We start from the raw sequence: 17,036 nt of genomic DNA on the forward strand, positions 1-17,036 counted from the left end.
GCCAAATACAGTCAAAACTAGAGGCTCTGACGGCCAGGGTCACCGAGGCAGAGGAACGCGTTAGCGAATTGGAGGATGGGTTAGTAGAAGAAAAAACGAAAATAGAAGCTGGTCTTAAAAAAATCCACGCCCACGAATGTAGATTACGGGAGATTACTGACTCTATGAAACGATCCAATGTCAGAATCATCGGCATCCCCGAGGGGGTGAAGAAAAACAGAGGTCTAGAAGAGATATTTGAACAAATTGTAGCTGAAAACTTCCCTCATCTAGCAAAGGAAACAAGCCTTCATGTCCAAGAGGCAGAGAGGACCCCTCCCAAGCTCAACCAGGACAAACCTACGCCACGGCATGTCATAGTGCAATTCGCAAATATTAGATCCAAGGATACAGTATTGAAAGCGGCCAGGGCAAAGAAATTTCTCACGTACCAAGGCAAAGGTATCAGGATTACGTCAGACCTGTCTACAGAGACCTGGAATGAGAGAAAGGCTTGGGGGGGCATTTTTAAAGCTCTTTCAGAGAAAAACATGCAGCCAAGGATCCTTTATCCAGCAAAGCTGTCATTCAGAATTGATGGAGAAATAAAGACGTTCCAAAATCGCCAATCATTAACCAATTTCGTAACCACGAAACCAGCCCTACAGGAGATATTAAGGGGGGCTCTATAAAGGTAAAAAGGCCCCAAGAGTGATACAGAGCAGCAAGTCACAACCGATACAAAGACTTTAAAGAGAAATGGCATCATTAAAATCATATCTGTCAATAATCTCTATCAATCTAAATGGCTTAAACTCTCCCATAAAACGCCACAGGGTTGCAGATTGGATAAAAAGACATGACCCATCCATTCGCTGTCTACAAGAGACTCATTTTGAACCTAAAGATACATTCAGACAAAGTAAAGGGATGGAATACCACCTTTCAAACGCAAATGGACCTCAAAAGAAAGCTGGAGTAGCAATTCTCATATCAGATAGACTGGATTTTAAACTAGAGGCCATAGAGAGAGATACAGAAGGGCACTATATTATTCTTAAAGGAAGTATTCAACAAGTGGATATGACAATTATTAATATATATGCCCCCAACAGGGGAGCAGCAAGATACACAAGCCAACTCTTAACCAAAATAAAGAGACATATAGATAAGAACACAGTAATAGTAGGGGACCTCAACACCCCACTATCAGAAATAGACAGAACACCCTGGCAAAAACTAAGCAAAGAATCAAAGGCTTTGAATGCCATACTCGACGAGTTGGACCTCATAGATATATATAGAACACTACACCCCAGAACCAAAGAATACTCATTCTATTCAAATGCCCATGGAACATTCTCAAGAATAGATCATGCTCTGGGACACAAAACAGGTCTCAGCCAATACCAAAAGATTGAAATTATCCCCTGCATATTCTCAGACCACAACGCTCTGAAATTGGAACTCAACCACAAGGAAAAACCTGGAAGAAACTCAAACACTTGGAGGCTAAGAACCATCCTGCTCAAGAATGACTCGATAAACCAGGAAATCAAAAAACAAATTAAACAATTTATGGAGACCAACGAGAATGAATACACAACGGTCCAAAACCTATGGGATACTGCAAAGGCAGTCCTAAGGGGGAAATACATAGCCATCCAAGCCTCACTCAAAAGAATAGAAAAATCTAAAATGCAGTTTCTATATTCTCACCTCAAGAAACTGGAACAGCAACAGAGGGACAGGCCTAACCCACTGACAAGGAAGGAGTTGACCAAGATTAGAGCAGAAATCAATGAATTAGAGACCAGAACCACAGTAGAGCAGATCAACAGGACTAGAAGCTGGTTCTTTGAGAGAATCCATAAAATTGATAGACCACTGGCAAAACTTGTCCAAAAACAAAGAGAAAGGACTGAGATTATTAAAATTATGACTGAAAAGGGAGAGGTCACGACCAGCACCATTGAAATTGCAAGGATTATTAGAAACTTTTATCAACAGCTATATGCCAAAAAACTAAACAATCTGGAAGAGATGGAGGCCTTCCTGGAAACCTATAAACTACCAAGACTGAAACAGGAAGAAATAGATTTCTTAAATAGGCCAATTAACTATGAAGAAATTGAGTCAGTGATAAACAACCTTCCAAATAATAAAACTCCAGGCCCAGACGGTTTTCCTGGGGAATTCTACCAAACATTCAAAGAAGAAATAATACCTATTCTCCTAAAGCTATTTCAAAAAATAGAAACAGAAGGAAAGCTACCAAACTCATTCTATGAGGCTAATATTACCTTGATCCCCAAACCAGGCAAAGACCCCCTCAAAAAGGAGAATTACAGACCGATTTCTCTAATGAATATGGATGCCAAAATCCTCAACAAGATCCTTGCTAATAGAATCCAACAGTACATTAAAAGGATTATCCATCATGACCAAGTGGGATTCATACCTGGGATGCAAGCATGGTTCAACACTCGCAAATCAATCAATGTGATACATCATATCAACAAGAAAAGACTCAAGAACCATATGATCCTCTCAATTGATGCAGAAAAAGCATTTGACAAAATACAGCATCCTTTCCTGATTAAAACCCTTCAGAGTGTAGGAATAGAGGGTACATTTCTCAATCTCATAAAAGCCATCTATGAAAAGCCTACTGCAAGCATTATTCTCAATGGGGAAAAGCTGGAAGCCTTTCCCTTAAGATCAGGAACACGACAAGGATGCCCACTCTCGCCACTATTATTCAACATAGTACTAGAAGTCCTTGCAACAGCAATCAGAAGACAAAAAGGGATCAAAGGTATCCAAATCGGCAAAGAAGAAGTCAAACTGTCTCTCTTTGCAGATGACATGATACTCTATATGGAAAACCCAAAGGAATCCACTCCCAAACTATTAGAAGTTATAGAACAATTCAGTAAGGTGGCAGGATACAAAATCAATGCCCAGAAATCAGTTGCATTTCTATACACGAATAACGAGACTGAAGAAAGAGAAATTAGGGAATCCATCCCATTTACAATAACACCAAAAACCATGCGTTACCTTGGAATTAACTTAACCAGAGACGTAAAGGACCTATATGCTAGAAACTATAGATCACTTTTGAAAGATATTGAGGAAGACATAAAAAGATGGAAAAATATTCCATGCTCATGGATTGGAAGAATTAACATAGTTAAAATGTCCATACTACCCAGAGCAATCTACACTTTCAATGCTATCCCGATCAAAATACCGAGGACATTTTTCAAAGAACTGGAACAAATAGTCCTTAAATTTGTATGGAACCAGAAAAGGCCCCGAATCTCCAAGGAACTGTTGAAAAGGAAAAACAAAGCTGGGGGCATCACAATGCCGGATTTCGAGCTGTACTACAAAGCTGTGATCACAAAGACAGCATGGTACTGGCACAAAAACAGACACATCGACCAATGGAACAGAATAGAGAACCCAGAAATGGACCCTCGGCTCTTTGGGCAACTAATCTTTGATAAAGCAGGAAAAAACATCCGGTGGAAAAAAGACAGTCTCTTCAATAAATGGTGCTGGGAAAATTGGACAGCTACATGCAAAAGAATGAAACTTGACCACTCTCTCACACCATACACAAAAATAAACTCCAAATGGATGAAAGACCTCAATGTGAGACAGGAATCCATCAAAATTCTAGAGGAGAACATAGGCAACAACTTCTATGACATCGGCCAGAGCAACCTTTTTCACGACACATCTCCAAAGGCAAGAGAAATAAAAGATAAAATGAACTTATGGGACTTTATCAGGATAAAGAGCTTCTGCACAGCCAAGGAAACAGTCAAAAAAACTAAGAGACAGCCCACGGAATGGGAGAATATATTTGCAAAGGACACCACAGATAAAGGACTGGTATCCAAGATCTACAAAGAACTTCTCAAACTCAATACACGAGAAACAAATAAACAAATCATAAAATGGGCAGAAGATATGAACAGACACTTTTCCAATGAAGACATACAAATGGCTAACAGACACATGAAAAAATGTTCAAAATCATTAGCCATCAGGGAAATTCAAATCAAAACCACACTGAGATACCACCTTACGCCAGTTAGAATGGCAAAGATAGACAAGGCAAGAAACAACAATTGTTGGAGAGGATGTGGAGAAAGGGGATCCCTCCTACATTGTTGGTGGGAATGCAAGTTGGTACAGCCACTCTGGAAAACAGTGTGGAGGTCCCTTAAAAAGTTAAAAATTGAACTACCCTATGACCCAGCCATTGCACTACTGGGTGTTTACCCCAAAGATACAGACGTAGTAAAGAGAAGGGCCATATGCACCCCAATGTTCATAGCTGCATTGTCCACAATAGCCAAATCATGGAAGGAGCCGAGATGCCCTTCAACAGATGACTGGATTAAGAAGCTGTGGTCCATATATACAATGGAATATTACTCAGCTATCAGAAAGAACGATTTCTCAACATTTGCTGCAACATGGACGGCACTGGAGGAGATAATGCTAAGTGAAATAAGTCAAGCAGAGAAAGACAATTATCATATGGTTTCTCTCATCTATGGAACATAAGAACTAGGAAGATCGGTAGGGGAAGAAGGGATAAAGAAAGGGGGGGTAATCAGAAGGGGGAATGAAGCATGAGAGACTATGGACTCTGGGAAAAAACTGAGGGCTTCAGAGGGGAGGAGGGTGGCGGAATGGGATAGGCTGGTGATGGGTAGTAAGGAGGGCACGTATTGCATGGTGCACTGGGGTGTTATACGCAACTAATGAATCATCGAACTTTACATCAGAAATCAGGGATGTACTGTATGGTGACTAACATAATAAACATTAAAAAAAAAAATGAAGGACAAAAACCACATGATCATCTCAACTGACAGAGAAAAAGCACCCGAAAAAACTAAATACTCTTTCATGATAAAAACACTCAACAAAGTAGGAACAAAAGGAAACTATCTCAACATAACAAAAGCCATATATGAATAAACCATAGATAACATCACATTCAATGGCAAAAGACAGGAAGTTCTCCCTCTAAGATCAGAAACAAAGGCAAGGATGCCCACACTTGCCGTGACTATCCAACACAGTACTGGAAATCCTAGACAGGGCAATTAGACAAGAGAAAGGAAGAAGGTATCCACACTGGAAAACAAGTAGTACAATTATCTGATCACAGATGACATGATGTCGACGTAGAAAACCCTAGAGAATACACACACACACACACACACACACACACACACAGAACCTGTTAGAACAAGAGATTTCAGAAAAGTTTCAGAATACACAATCAACATGCAAAAATCAGTTGCGTTCATATACACTAACAATGTCCATTCTGAAAAAGAAATGAAGAAAACAAACTTATTATAGCATCATAAAGGATAAAATACTTTAGGAATACACCTAACCAAGGAGGGGAAAGACTTGTAACTGAAAACCACAAAATACTGCAAAAAGAAAGCAAAGAAGATACAAATGCACGGAAAGACATCCTGTGCCCGGACTGGAAGATTAGTACTGTTAAAATGTCCATACTACCTGAGTCAATCTATAGATTCAACCCAATCCCTCTGAAAATCCCAACGGCATTTTTTTGCAGAAACAAAAAACAGCAAAATCAAGCAACTGTTATTGCCAAAAGGTGTATACACCTAAAGACAGTATTTCTTACTACATTTAAACATGTAAACATCCATTCCTAGCTCCAGGCCATATAGAAACAGATGTGGCCCACTGGCTGGGGTTTGCCATCCCTGTCCTGTTCAATGGGCTATGAACAAGGGTGGGACTCACTCAACTCCCAGTGCCTAAGGCCTTCATTTAAAAAATAAAAAAGGGAGCAGGGAAGGAAGAAATAAGCTGTCCCACGGTCTGCTGCTTGTCGCCAGCTTCATAGCCTGCCCGCCTGGGAGGGCAACATTCTAGGACACTGGACACACACCAGGGTCCCACAAGCAGCTGTCACAAGAGATTCCTGCTTTCCAGGACAAAGGCAGGGGGTGTCTCACACTCCCTAATCTGCAACTCCAGCTCTGACGCAGTGCCTGGCCTGGAAAGATCTCGTAAGAATCACTCATGGACATAGGAATGAAGCCAGAGAAGGCCAGAGATCTGCAGAGACTGGTGGCTCTCGGTTGCCACCAAACAGCCTATAATAACCCAAAAAAAAAACCAGAACAATGCACTGAGCACAGACTGCTTTTGCCCTTCCGATACCTATCCTTCCTTCCCTACTAACAGAACCTACGTTACTGAGGCCGGCACGGTGCCAGCTAAAACCCCGCCTTTCCAGGCTCTCTTGCTGATGCAAGTGGCCAGTGAGATGTGAGTCGAAGTCACAGGGTGGGCACACTTTTGCCCTATTCTCCTTCCTGCTGCCTGAATCCGGACGTGATGGCTGGCGCTGCAACGTCCCATACTGACCGTGGCAGCCACGCCCTACAGATGGCAGACCCTGACGACAGCAGTACCACCACCCCGACCAGACTTCTGTGCAAAGCAGGGTAAACCTCTATGTTGTCTAAGTCATTGCTGTGTGGTTTCTGTGATCCATGGCAAGCTTAATTCTGAAAGCCTGCTGGAAAAGTGAGCTCCACCACTTGCCTTCAAAGAGTGGAATGGTGTCATTGGAAAAGGTGTCCAATGCAAGGAGGTCTTTCCCATCTTTGGACCCGCTGCGTTTGTGCTTATGTTTCCTTCGAAAGAAGGACCTGCGTGCGGCCGCTGACAGTGTCTTTGCGGCGTTGTTGTCATCTTTGACCTCAGACATGCTGAGTCTCCTGGAGAATTCTTGGTCCATCCTGCGGGCACAAGGAACGGTGGTGCTGGGAAGGGCCTAGAGACCGCCTCCCGCCCACCCTGCTCTGCCCACGTGGAGGGGGCGAGCCAGGACTCCAGGCTCCTCCAAAGCCCCGCGGCAGGTGTCTTGGCTACGCCACCCACCCACGCCACCGAGGACCCCTCTGTACCACTGCAGTGGGGGCAACCCACGCACCAGTGCTGGGGGATGCTCTCGGAGCGGGCCAGTTTCTACACTCAGGTGAGAGTCAAGGAAGTGCTAGGACAGCCTTCACTTGGTGACGTGACAAGTGAGGCTTCCCACCACAAAATGGAATGAGACACGGATACATCCCACGACATGGCAGAACCTTGAAAAAGCCATGCAAAGTGCAAGAAACCAGGCACAGAAGGCCACATTCACATGAAGTCCAGAACAGGGAAAGCTACAGGGTCAGAAAGTCAGGTCGTGGCTGCCTCGGGTGCGAGAGTGGGGCAGGAAAGATGGAAGGACAGATGGGGTAGCTACCACGTGCAGGGCTGCTTCTGAGCTGCTGAGAAAGCTCTGAAATGACAGCGGGGACGTGGCACACAGCCGTTGATTACACTGAAAGCCACTGAATTGGACATTTGGGGTGAACTGCATGTTGTATGAATGTATCTCAATAAATCTGTTAAAAATAAAAATGTTTCCTAAGTTGCCACCGTGTTTCCGGACAGCACTGACTTACGTACAACATTGGACTGCACTAGAAGCAGCTTTCTAGACAAGCGGTTTGGGCAGAAGGTACAAACCAGAAACCAGGGTGCTCGGCAGACTGAGCCCCAATCCTGTGGGGCAGCTCCAGGGGTGGGCACCGTCCCCTGCAAGCCCAGACATGAACACTTACACGTATTTGCTGGGGATCTGCCCGCGCTGGATCTTCTGGGCATTCTCGTCCAGCTGCCAGGCCATCCAGGACCCAAATGTGCCCTGAGGCAAGGTGTCATCGACGTAGAGGATGTCGTCCTTCTTAAAGCTCAGCTCATGTTCCGCCTCCGCCAGCCGGTCGTAGAGGGCCCTGGGCCGGGCAACAGAGGAAAGAGGATCAGGAGGCGGCTACCAGCTGCTGGAGGACCAATCAGCCACACACTTGGGCAGCCCGTCTCCTGGGACAGCTCTCCTGCTCCGAGCTTTCCCCAGACCACGATCTCCCCATGCTGGGGGCGGTTCCCAGAGAAGGGAATGCCCAGCTTTATGTAACAGAACAACACTGTCTTATCTCCCCTAAGACCGGGGGCTCCCTGGGGATGCTGGCTGCCTCACATCCATCTTGCCAACAGACCAATGTCTTGCCAAGCACCAAAACCATATCCCGTCTTCCAAATGGGCCTTCCCTCCCCCAACCAGGTCATGGTCAACGGTTCCTGTAGAAGGTAAACTCCCCAGGATGGAAATATGTCATCTCCCACCAAGAACGGAGAGAGGCCTCAGAACTTAGGGAACATGAAGGAAGCCAGAGACCCTTCTAGAAAACACCTGGTGCCTGTGCCCGCCTGCACAAGTCATACCGTACTTGGGGCGTGCGCATGCCCTGACACTCACACACACCACAGACGGATCTGCGACGTGGGCAGGGGAGACCAGGAGAGGAGTGCAGCGCACAGGAAAATGGGGCTCTGCAGCCTCAACACTTCCCAGACCCCTTGCCCTAATGAGGGGGCCCGTGTGGTCCTGCAAGCCCTCAAGCGAAGTTTCCCTAAGTCACAAGCTCTAAGTCACAAGACGTGAGCACATGGTTTGGGGCCCAAGCAACAAGGACCATGGTCCTGCCCTCTGTGTTGCAGAGACACTCACCAGCACCAGTCTTCTCAGGAGGACCCTCCCTTGGCCCTGAATCCCCGGAACCCCTGGCCCCTGGTACCTGACGTAGAAGCTGTCGCCAGGCAGGCCCTTGACCTTGGAGAACTCCTCCGGGCGGTACTGCACCTTGAGACGGACACTGTCCTTGGGCTTCAGCATCTCCACGTAGACCTCCTCCACTGTCTTGCTGCGCACATCCAGACTGCCATACTGCCCGAGGACAGGGGACTGGCTCAGAGGGCAGAAGCCAGGGCAACTTGGGCACCCGTGAGCAGGCAGTTGTGGGGTAAGGCAGCAAACTAAGATTCCCTGCTGGGAATCTGCCTCCTCGCCTCTGCAGGTAAGGCTGAGTCCTCTGCCAGGGTCTGTTCTGCCCTCAACAGCTTCTCCCAGGACAAAGCCTGTGCTAGTCCCCCAGCAAGTAAGGGCTACAAAAACACGGGACTTCATCTTGCTTATGAACCGTCTCCCCCATCAAACGGGAGACCCAGTGAGAGGAGAGGACGTTCCATCAGACCACAGTCCAGCTGCTCACACAGCAGAGCATCCTCCCTCCCGATTCCCTCCCACACCAGTACCCAAGCCGGGGCCCTGCCCGCAGCCCTGTGACCCGCCCCCAGGGTCCTGGCAGCATTTAGCAGCAACAGGGGCCGCCAGGCAAGAGGCGGTGCTCGGCTGGCCTGCCACTGCAGAGAGCTGGCGGAGAGGGACGTGGCCTGCTGCTCAGCAGCGCGGAACTCACCTCGAGGATGAGGTCCCCCGGCACAAGGCCATCAGGGCCCTTGGCAGGACTGTCATCCTCCACCTCCGCCACAAACACCCCGTGCAGGTTCCCTCCACATAAATGGACTCCAAGCTCCAGCTGGGACTTTTTGATGAAGACAACTCGTGGCTCTGGGGTCTTCTTATTGGCATCTCCCACCATCCTTTGGGGAAGGAAAAAGTCCCTCAATCACACATGGGGGGAGCAGGGCGTGCAAGACTACACAGTGGCTAAGGCCCCAACAGTTTTCTGCGTACTCCATGAGGTGTTCCAGTGGTCCCATCTGGGTTCTGGTTCTAGCGACTTAATGTACAGGCTGGATGCTGAGGTTTGGAGAGGTGGAAACATGGCCCTAGTTGAGAAAACCAGCTGGGAACCAAATGGAAATCAGTGCCCCCACTTTCTGGCCCAGTTGTCCATCGAGTGCCATAGGCTGCCTCTCTTCCCACCTGGATTGCACCTGTTCTCCTAATCTTGTTCTGCCTAAGAAAAGTCAGAGCTGACCTCACAGCCCAGGGCACAACAGACCACTTGGCAATGTGCACGGAGCCACTTCTCTGGCCCAGGGACTGTGCTATGCCACCAAGAGGGTGCCCCTCGCCATCAAGAAACTCACAGTGCAGTGAGGGAGACACTGGCGAGAACAGGGAGGGGAGGAAACGGGACAGTGATGGTGACCTGGGGACAAGCCACCTGTGATGACTGCAGCCAAGCCCCTACATGACGGATCCAGGGCAGAGAACACAGAGCAGGCCGCATTCTGAGGGAGGTGAGGGCTTGGTTGAGGAAACAGCTGTCTGGGCTACAGAATGACGGCTGCACACCGTGGCCCATGAGGCCCTCTCCCCATCTTCCATCCGGCTCCTGCGTGTGCCCTGCCTCCTCCTGACCTCTGTCCACACCCCCGTGTGCACGGCTAACCCCTGCTCGCCCTGAACGTATCGACTTAACTGGCTCTGCTCCCTGCCACACTCTTGCTCACTGCTCCAGTGTGGCCTGCACCAGCCCTCCCAGCATGTGCTGCACATGCCTGGACACTGGCCTGTCACCCTCTAACCCCGGAGCTCTCTGGGGGCAACTGCTGTGGGGGCCACAGCCCAGGGCCTGGCTGGGTGGTGACTGTGGTATTCTGTCTAAAGACAGAGTCAGAAAACAAGTAACTGAGAAAAGGAGGAAAGAAAGAAGAGAGGCAGAGCTAAGAACAAGTCAATGAGGAAGAAAAGAGAAAAAAACAAGAAAGTGAGAAAGGGCAGGAGGGCAGGTGAAGAGGACAGGAGTGGCTTGGTTCCCACCCCAAATCCTGACAGCCTGCTAAACAGTCTGCAGCACCAGGGACGCCGGCAAGGGGCGCTCAGGCTGCGGGCATGACCGCCTGCCCCCCACCCCCCAGGCCAGGGCTCGCAGATGGAAGGCTCACAGCACGCGTTTGCTGACCTGGAACTGGGCTTGGCCAGGGGGGTGCCAGGGCCCTCATCCTGCTCCATCAGCGGGTCAATGACAGAGGGGTGCTCCGGGGTGGTGGCACTGCTGCCCTGGAGCGTGGAGTGGGTGCTGGCAGGGTCCAGGTGGGAGCTGGGAACGGAGGGCAGGAGGAGTAAGGAGCAGCACACGGTCCCCGGCCGTCCACAGCCACCCCTTCTCAGGTGCTGACCAGGGCTGGGCTGGCAGCAGGGGCCGGGTCATGGGGCTCAGAGCCCTGAGAAGAGCAGATGCCTTGGGAGCTGGGACTCAGGTCGTCGTCCTGCAGGATCTGCCTGTCCTCAACTTGGGGATCCTCTCTGAGAGTGTGGGGCTGAGGGCCCACAAATTCACCATCTCTTTTCCTGTTTTTGCATCTTGTCCCCCCTTTGCCGAGCTCTGCAGTGCTGCGTGGCAGGGGCAGGTGTCCCCTTCTCCGGCATGCCTGGCAACCCACAGCCCAGGGGCATACACGGACACAGGGCCAGAGCACTGTGTGTGAGAATCCCGCCCCGAGGGCCTCCATTCCTGGCTACCACACACCTGTGTGGGGGGCCTCCTGCCGCACGGGGGGACCCAGCCATGTGCTTCCACACCCTACACGTCTGGTACCCTGCTTCACATCCTCCTCCTCTATGTTCTTTTTCCAAAATCCAGGGCTGGCCAACTCTCCTCTTACGGCAGCTGAATGGCTGGAACTCACAGCCGGCACCCGGGCCGCACCACCTTTCCTCTCCCAGCCCGGACGGCCCCCACGGGAGGCCCAGGCCCTCACCTGGACCGAGAGTGGCTGCTGAGCTGGTGCATGTGTGGGTTATATTGGGCCAGGATGGTGATAGTGTCACACTGCTGCCCAATGATGAGCCGGGCCTGCTGCTCCGTGGCGCTCCGCAGGTTTATGCCATTGAACTAGGAAACATCCAGAGCACGTTCAGTGATGTGGCAGGGGCTGGGAACTGTGCCCAGGAAGGGAGGAGAGGACGGACGGAGAGAAGAATGCAGCTCTCGCTTACCTCAAGTAACTGATCCCCATATTCCAGGCCAGCTTGGTGAGCGATGCTCCCCCCTGTCACCTTGGAGACGTAGACCCCGCCCTTCTCTCCACTCACGATGGAGATGCCCAGTGGCTCTGAGCCCTTCTGCAGCTTGACATGACGTGGCTCCTCCGCATAGGGCCTTGGAAGAGAGCCAACAGTTGGGGGGACTCGGACACAATGGAAAGGTCTGGGGAAAATCTGCGGTCAGGCATGCAATCAGCTACTCAAAGAGGCCAGGGACCGCTGGGTGCCCCTATACGGACGCGGCTGGATGGGAACGTGATGAGTCTACCCACGTATGGCACTGCTACACTCTCCCACAACCTCATGCAGTACAAACACGACACCCCCCAACGGCCACAGAAGCACCCAGTCCCAAAGACACACAGAATGGTCGTGAACTACAGACACTGACAAAGGCAGGGAAAAAGCACAGGAGTTTCATAACATGAGAAGAGTTGCCAACGACAAAATGTGCAATGAACAACCCTGGTGGGGTCTCCAGATGCCCCAGGGAGAAAAGTGGCGGCTCCTGGGATGACCATCACCCAGAAGAAACAACATCAAGTATCAGTTATATTTACTGGTATACAGAGTGATGGACAATGACCATGGAAATGAAGCCGCTGCAAACCCAAGCCATTAGAAAGGGAGCGGGGAGGCTGGGAGCAAGGCAGGAACCATGCACTTGCTGGCCCGGCAGGGGGCATCTGCTGTGCCAAGGGCACGAGGGGGCTCGGGCAGGGGCCTCATGTCAGGCCAACCTCAGACTCCTCAGGGAGGAGAACCTGGGCCTGGCGGCCACGGGCAGTCTCAGGAGGGATCTGTGGTGGTGGAGACATCTGGAAGGTGCAAAAAGTTAGAAGAGAGGGATGCTCTGAGAAGGATGACAGACGCCTGGAACCTAACAGACAGAAAGGCAGCCAGGTGACCCCGAGTCCCATGAGGACTGTGCTCTAAGCTCTTCCTCAACAAAATCACAGCCAAAGGCGAAGGGAGGAGCCAGCCAGAGTGCCAAGGCCTTGGGCTCCCCTCCAGAGCACGTGGGTGGGGACAGACTCACGTGGTGACTGACAGCCAGGCCCCTGAGCCACCCCTCCCTCGCCACCAGAGGCACAGCAGTGTCTCAAGCTCTGAGGGCCTGGGGCTGGGATCCCACCACCCAGGGCCCAGGCCTCCGACAGTCTGAGATCAAAATCCTTTCTGACTTGTCCCTTCACCTCTCCCCTTCCCAAACTCACCCGTGCCACAGTGCCCTCCCCTGACCCTGTGGCTCAAACGCTTCAGTCCCTGGCCTGCAACCTCCAGACTCGTCACACGTCACAGTGCCAGACAGTTTGGAGCTGTCGGAGCCGTTACCCAGCAGCCACCACCACCACCCTCATACCCCCAGCCAGCGTCAGAGGATGGCACGGCAGGAGCGAGCCGAGCTCAGTTCTGGTCTGGGCCTCCGACCCCCCACGGAAACCCCTTCCTGTGTGCCACCTCCAAAACATACATCTATTTCAACGAAGCGGCAGATACCTGATTCACAGTAAGAGTCCTACGAGCCCTTATGAGCGGCACGAGTCAGGACTGACCACACGGACTCACACCACACGAGCAGACAGCTGGGCATAAGCCCATTTGTATGAATCTGCACGAACACGCGTGGCCACTCACACATGGAGGGGCTTCTAGGAAGCACCCTACCAAAATGGTAACGATGAGGTAACCAGGTGAGTGGACTTGAGGTAACCCTTACTTTCTAATCCCTGGAAGGATCTAAATTTCTTATAACACGCACTACAGTTTTCTCAGAACAGTAAGGCTGTGTTAGGAAAGAGGTTTACAAAGCATACTCCACAACGTTACAAACCCCTTGGAATGAAAAATTATTAATGAACAGAAAATGTAAATAATAAAACACGCCTTTAAACAATATATATATATATATATATATATATATATATATATGTGCTTAACAAAAGGGGAACAGCAACCGAGAAGATTCTATGTGACTTTTCTTCTTTCTACTTTCCCCATCTGCCTAGTTTCGTCTTATGAGAAGTTACACGACAACGTACGTCGAGATTGGGCAGAAGCAGCTGTTTTGCCTTCAGTGAGGTCACACACGTTAAATGACGTGCCTCTGACCAGATCGGAAGCCGCGTGAGGGCAGGAATGAGGACACCCTCCTCTTCCCAGAGCAGCTCCCGCTTCTCTGCGGGCTGTAGGAAGCTAACTACGGGATACCGGTGGGCAGGTGACAGGCCCTCTCTGCTTCTAAGGAACCCACCTGAGCTGGCGGAAGATCTTGCTGCTCAGCGACCTGAGCTGGGGTGAAATAGAACCACCCATCCGCCCCAGGACCTGTGCAGCCCTGTCCTCCCATGTGCACCACGTAGGTGAGACATTTCCGCAGGAACTGCACCTGCTTTCCCTACGGGCCCAGGTGCACTTGTGGGCTCCAGTTAATATTTGCTGGTCATCCTGGGTACCTGTTAGGTTGTCTTACAAATTCAGATTTTTCAAGTCAAATCATTTCCTTAATGCAGAGCCCACCTTGCAGGGCTCCTTCCACGGCTCACAGAGATTAGGGCCCTCAGCATTTTGGATGTGGGTGGACACGAGTGGCTCTGTTCCTTTTAATGATTAAATAAAAGCAAGTCCAGTTGAATCAGATCTCCCGAAGACTTAAAATCTAGACAGGACCTCTTAACTGTAAACATGATCTGGTAAATTCTACCCTGAAACAGAGGCGGGTGAGGGGTGCGGAGCTTGTGGGGGGAGTGAGGGACCCCTTAGAGGATGGGGGCCAACTGTCTGGACTAACGCCAGCCTCAAGTTAACCTGCAATCTCAGCAGACTGGCCAGCATTTCAAAATGAACCAATAAATGGCTAAGCTATACTTTTACACTTTACATACATTTGTTTTTCTGGTATGTTTTATTTCATAATAAAAAGCTTGGGAGTGAGGGGAACAAGTGATGCAGCTGTGTTCTGGAGCCAAAAAGCAAAGAATAAGAATGAGCCCTGATCCTAAGGAAGGTAGGCCAGTCGCCAACCATGTGACCACGGACAGGTCACTCCAACTTTCTGGCCTCAGTTTCCTTATCTGTAAAAGAGAACCAACGATGATGATGACAATGCATGATGCTGACGGGGTCGCTGTGAGGATTTCATGACTTAGGACGTGAAAGTGTCTCATCAGGGGCCAGGAAGCAGCGAGTGGTGCCACCACACCATCATGGCCAGGTGGCCCCTGGCATCATCTGCTGCAGCTCAGCCCCTCCCGTGGACAGCCTGTGCAAGGAGCCCACCCCGCTCCTCACCTTGCCATCTGTGCGCACCCCACCTCCTGGCACCATGCACCCGCAGGGCTTCCTCGTGCAGGGCTGAGGCAGCACGCCAGAGAACGCTAGGTGACCTGAAGCAGAGCAGTCTCGCCCTGGGATCGACTCGGCTGGAACCCTCCAATGCACCTGCTGCTTCTACGAACAAGCCCCCTCCCTCAACCAAGCCCTGGCCTGCTGTAGGGATGTGCCCCCCACTGCCGTGCCCACGGGACAGATGCCCAGGCGTGCTCACCTGTCCTTCCTCCATTCCCCGAGGGCCGCAGGGTTGACGGCAATTCTGGGCAACGTGGAGGCTGAGGTCTGGGACTGGCTACATGAGGACAGGGTGTCGATGTTCAGGGGGGACTGCGGAGGCGTGCTGCATTCCGAATGTGACAATGAACCTGTCGGGAGAGGTGCAAAGGAGCTCGGGCTCTGCAATCCACATCTCTGCTCCCCCGTGGCCCAGACCAAGAGGGAGCACAACCTAGGTACGTGGCTCCACGCCGCGGCCACACCATATGGCCTTGAGTTCAGGCGCCAGGCTCCACATGGCCTTTCTATCTAGCTCCACGTCACCAGGCTGAGGCTGGGCTCAACCAGCCTGCACGGACTGGCTCAGTGGAAGTGGTGGTTACACACTGCGCCCAGACGCTGCACCATGGGGCCAGTGCGAGCTGGCAGGCAAGGACAGGAGTGTGAGTTCTCACCTCTGTCGGAGCCCACGACGGACCGGGGGTATCTTGGCGTTGAGGGGATTTTAATGCGTTCTGCCTTGAACTGCAAGTTGCTTGAAGACCCTACGTTTCCACGAGGGGACAAAACTTCAGGCCTGGGATTTAACACCGCCCGCACTCCTTCGCCACCATGTCAGTAGTTAGGAAAGAGGCGCAGTCACAACAAATGCAAAGCGGGCCCTGCCACTTACCCCCAAGGGGGCCTAAGTGTGAACCGGTCAAGAAAAGCAGATACTCAATACCAGGTTCTGCGTAAACTGTGTGGGCCTGGACTGTTCCAGAACAGGATCACACGAATCTCATGCCCAGCCCCCAAGTGACAGAGGGGACCGCTTGCCCCCACTCTCCGTGGCTGGAAGAGGTGCCGTCTGAGTCTCTTTGTGAGGTGACTGCTGCTCTCTACCTCTGGGTTGCATTTCCCCACAAGTGAACAGCAGTACAAACCCCCAGAATCATCGACAGGCTCAGGGACAGGGAGCGAGGCTCGTGGGCCAAGGGGTCCCCGGGAACAGCTGCATGGCTGGCAGGGAAAGCCTAGGACACACAGAAGGCCAAAGGAGATGGCTCCCAGTGCAGCATGGGGACACCCTCAGCCCCAGGAGCAGAGAAGGGCCCTTGTGGGCAGGCCACCTGGAGGTCTAGCTACAAGGATGCAGGTAGAGAGGGAAACAAGGCTAGTGCCCCACTATGGTGAGAAGGTTCTAGTGGCACCATTACCAAGGCGGGCGCTGGAGGGCAGAGAGTTGGACCCGTGGGAGGTTCTCATATCTGAGTAGTCGCTGCCAAACCTGTGGCTCAGATCCAGGCTCAGGCGTCCCTGGTGCTGGACGCTGCAAGAAAACCAGACAGGTGAGGTGCTCGGGAGGAAGACCAGGACTGGACATGGCCACTGGGGAGAAACAAGCAGCAGGCCTAGGCCAAGGCCTCCCGGAGCCCACAGAAGCCGCCTGCGTTAGCTGGGGATAATGTACTGCCATGCTCAGAGGCGGCATCAATGAGGGCCCTGCCCACAAAGAAAGGTCCTGCTGTGCCCATAGAGTGGCATACCTCCTTCAGCCCTGGACTGGGCCTCGGCTCACTGGGAGCAAGGGCTTCCA

General features: G+C 51.1%; 1 protein-coding gene across 3 annotated transcripts in view; it reads right to left on the reverse strand.

Moving 5' to 3' along the window:
• DLG5 (discs large MAGUK scaffold protein 5) overlaps window positions 1-17,036 on the reverse strand; it is a 141,886-nt gene that overhangs the window by 13,374 nt on the left and 111,476 nt on the right. The window contains exons 18-27 of one of the 3 annotated variants that reach the window (XM_002918366.3): window positions 16,657-16,769; window positions 15,913-16,002; window positions 15,456-15,606; window positions 11,861-12,023; window positions 11,623-11,756; window positions 10,824-10,961; window positions 9,369-9,552; window positions 8,688-8,836; window positions 7,674-7,844; window positions 6,610-6,806 (exon numbers count right to left, since the gene is read on the reverse strand). In XM_002918366.3, coding sequence (XP_002918412.1) covers window positions 6,610-6,806; window positions 7,674-7,844; window positions 8,688-8,836; window positions 9,369-9,552; window positions 10,824-10,961; window positions 11,623-11,756; window positions 11,861-12,023; window positions 15,456-15,606; window positions 15,913-16,002; window positions 16,657-16,769 — 1,490 coding nt within the window. Of the gene's footprint in view, window positions 1-6,609; window positions 6,807-7,673; window positions 7,845-8,687; window positions 8,837-9,368; window positions 9,553-10,823; window positions 10,962-11,622; window positions 11,757-11,860; window positions 12,024-15,455; window positions 15,607-15,912; window positions 16,060-16,656; window positions 16,770-17,036 lie in introns of all 3 variants that reach the window. The other 2 variants (XM_034662756.1, XM_034662757.1) reach the window with 2 other exon arrangements.

Source organism: Ailuropoda melanoleuca, chromosome 6 (genome assembly GCF_002007445.2).
Source record: "Ailuropoda melanoleuca isolate Jingjing chromosome 6, ASM200744v2, whole genome shotgun sequence".
Taxonomy (NCBI): Eukaryota; Metazoa; Chordata; class Mammalia; order Carnivora; family Ursidae; genus Ailuropoda; species Ailuropoda melanoleuca.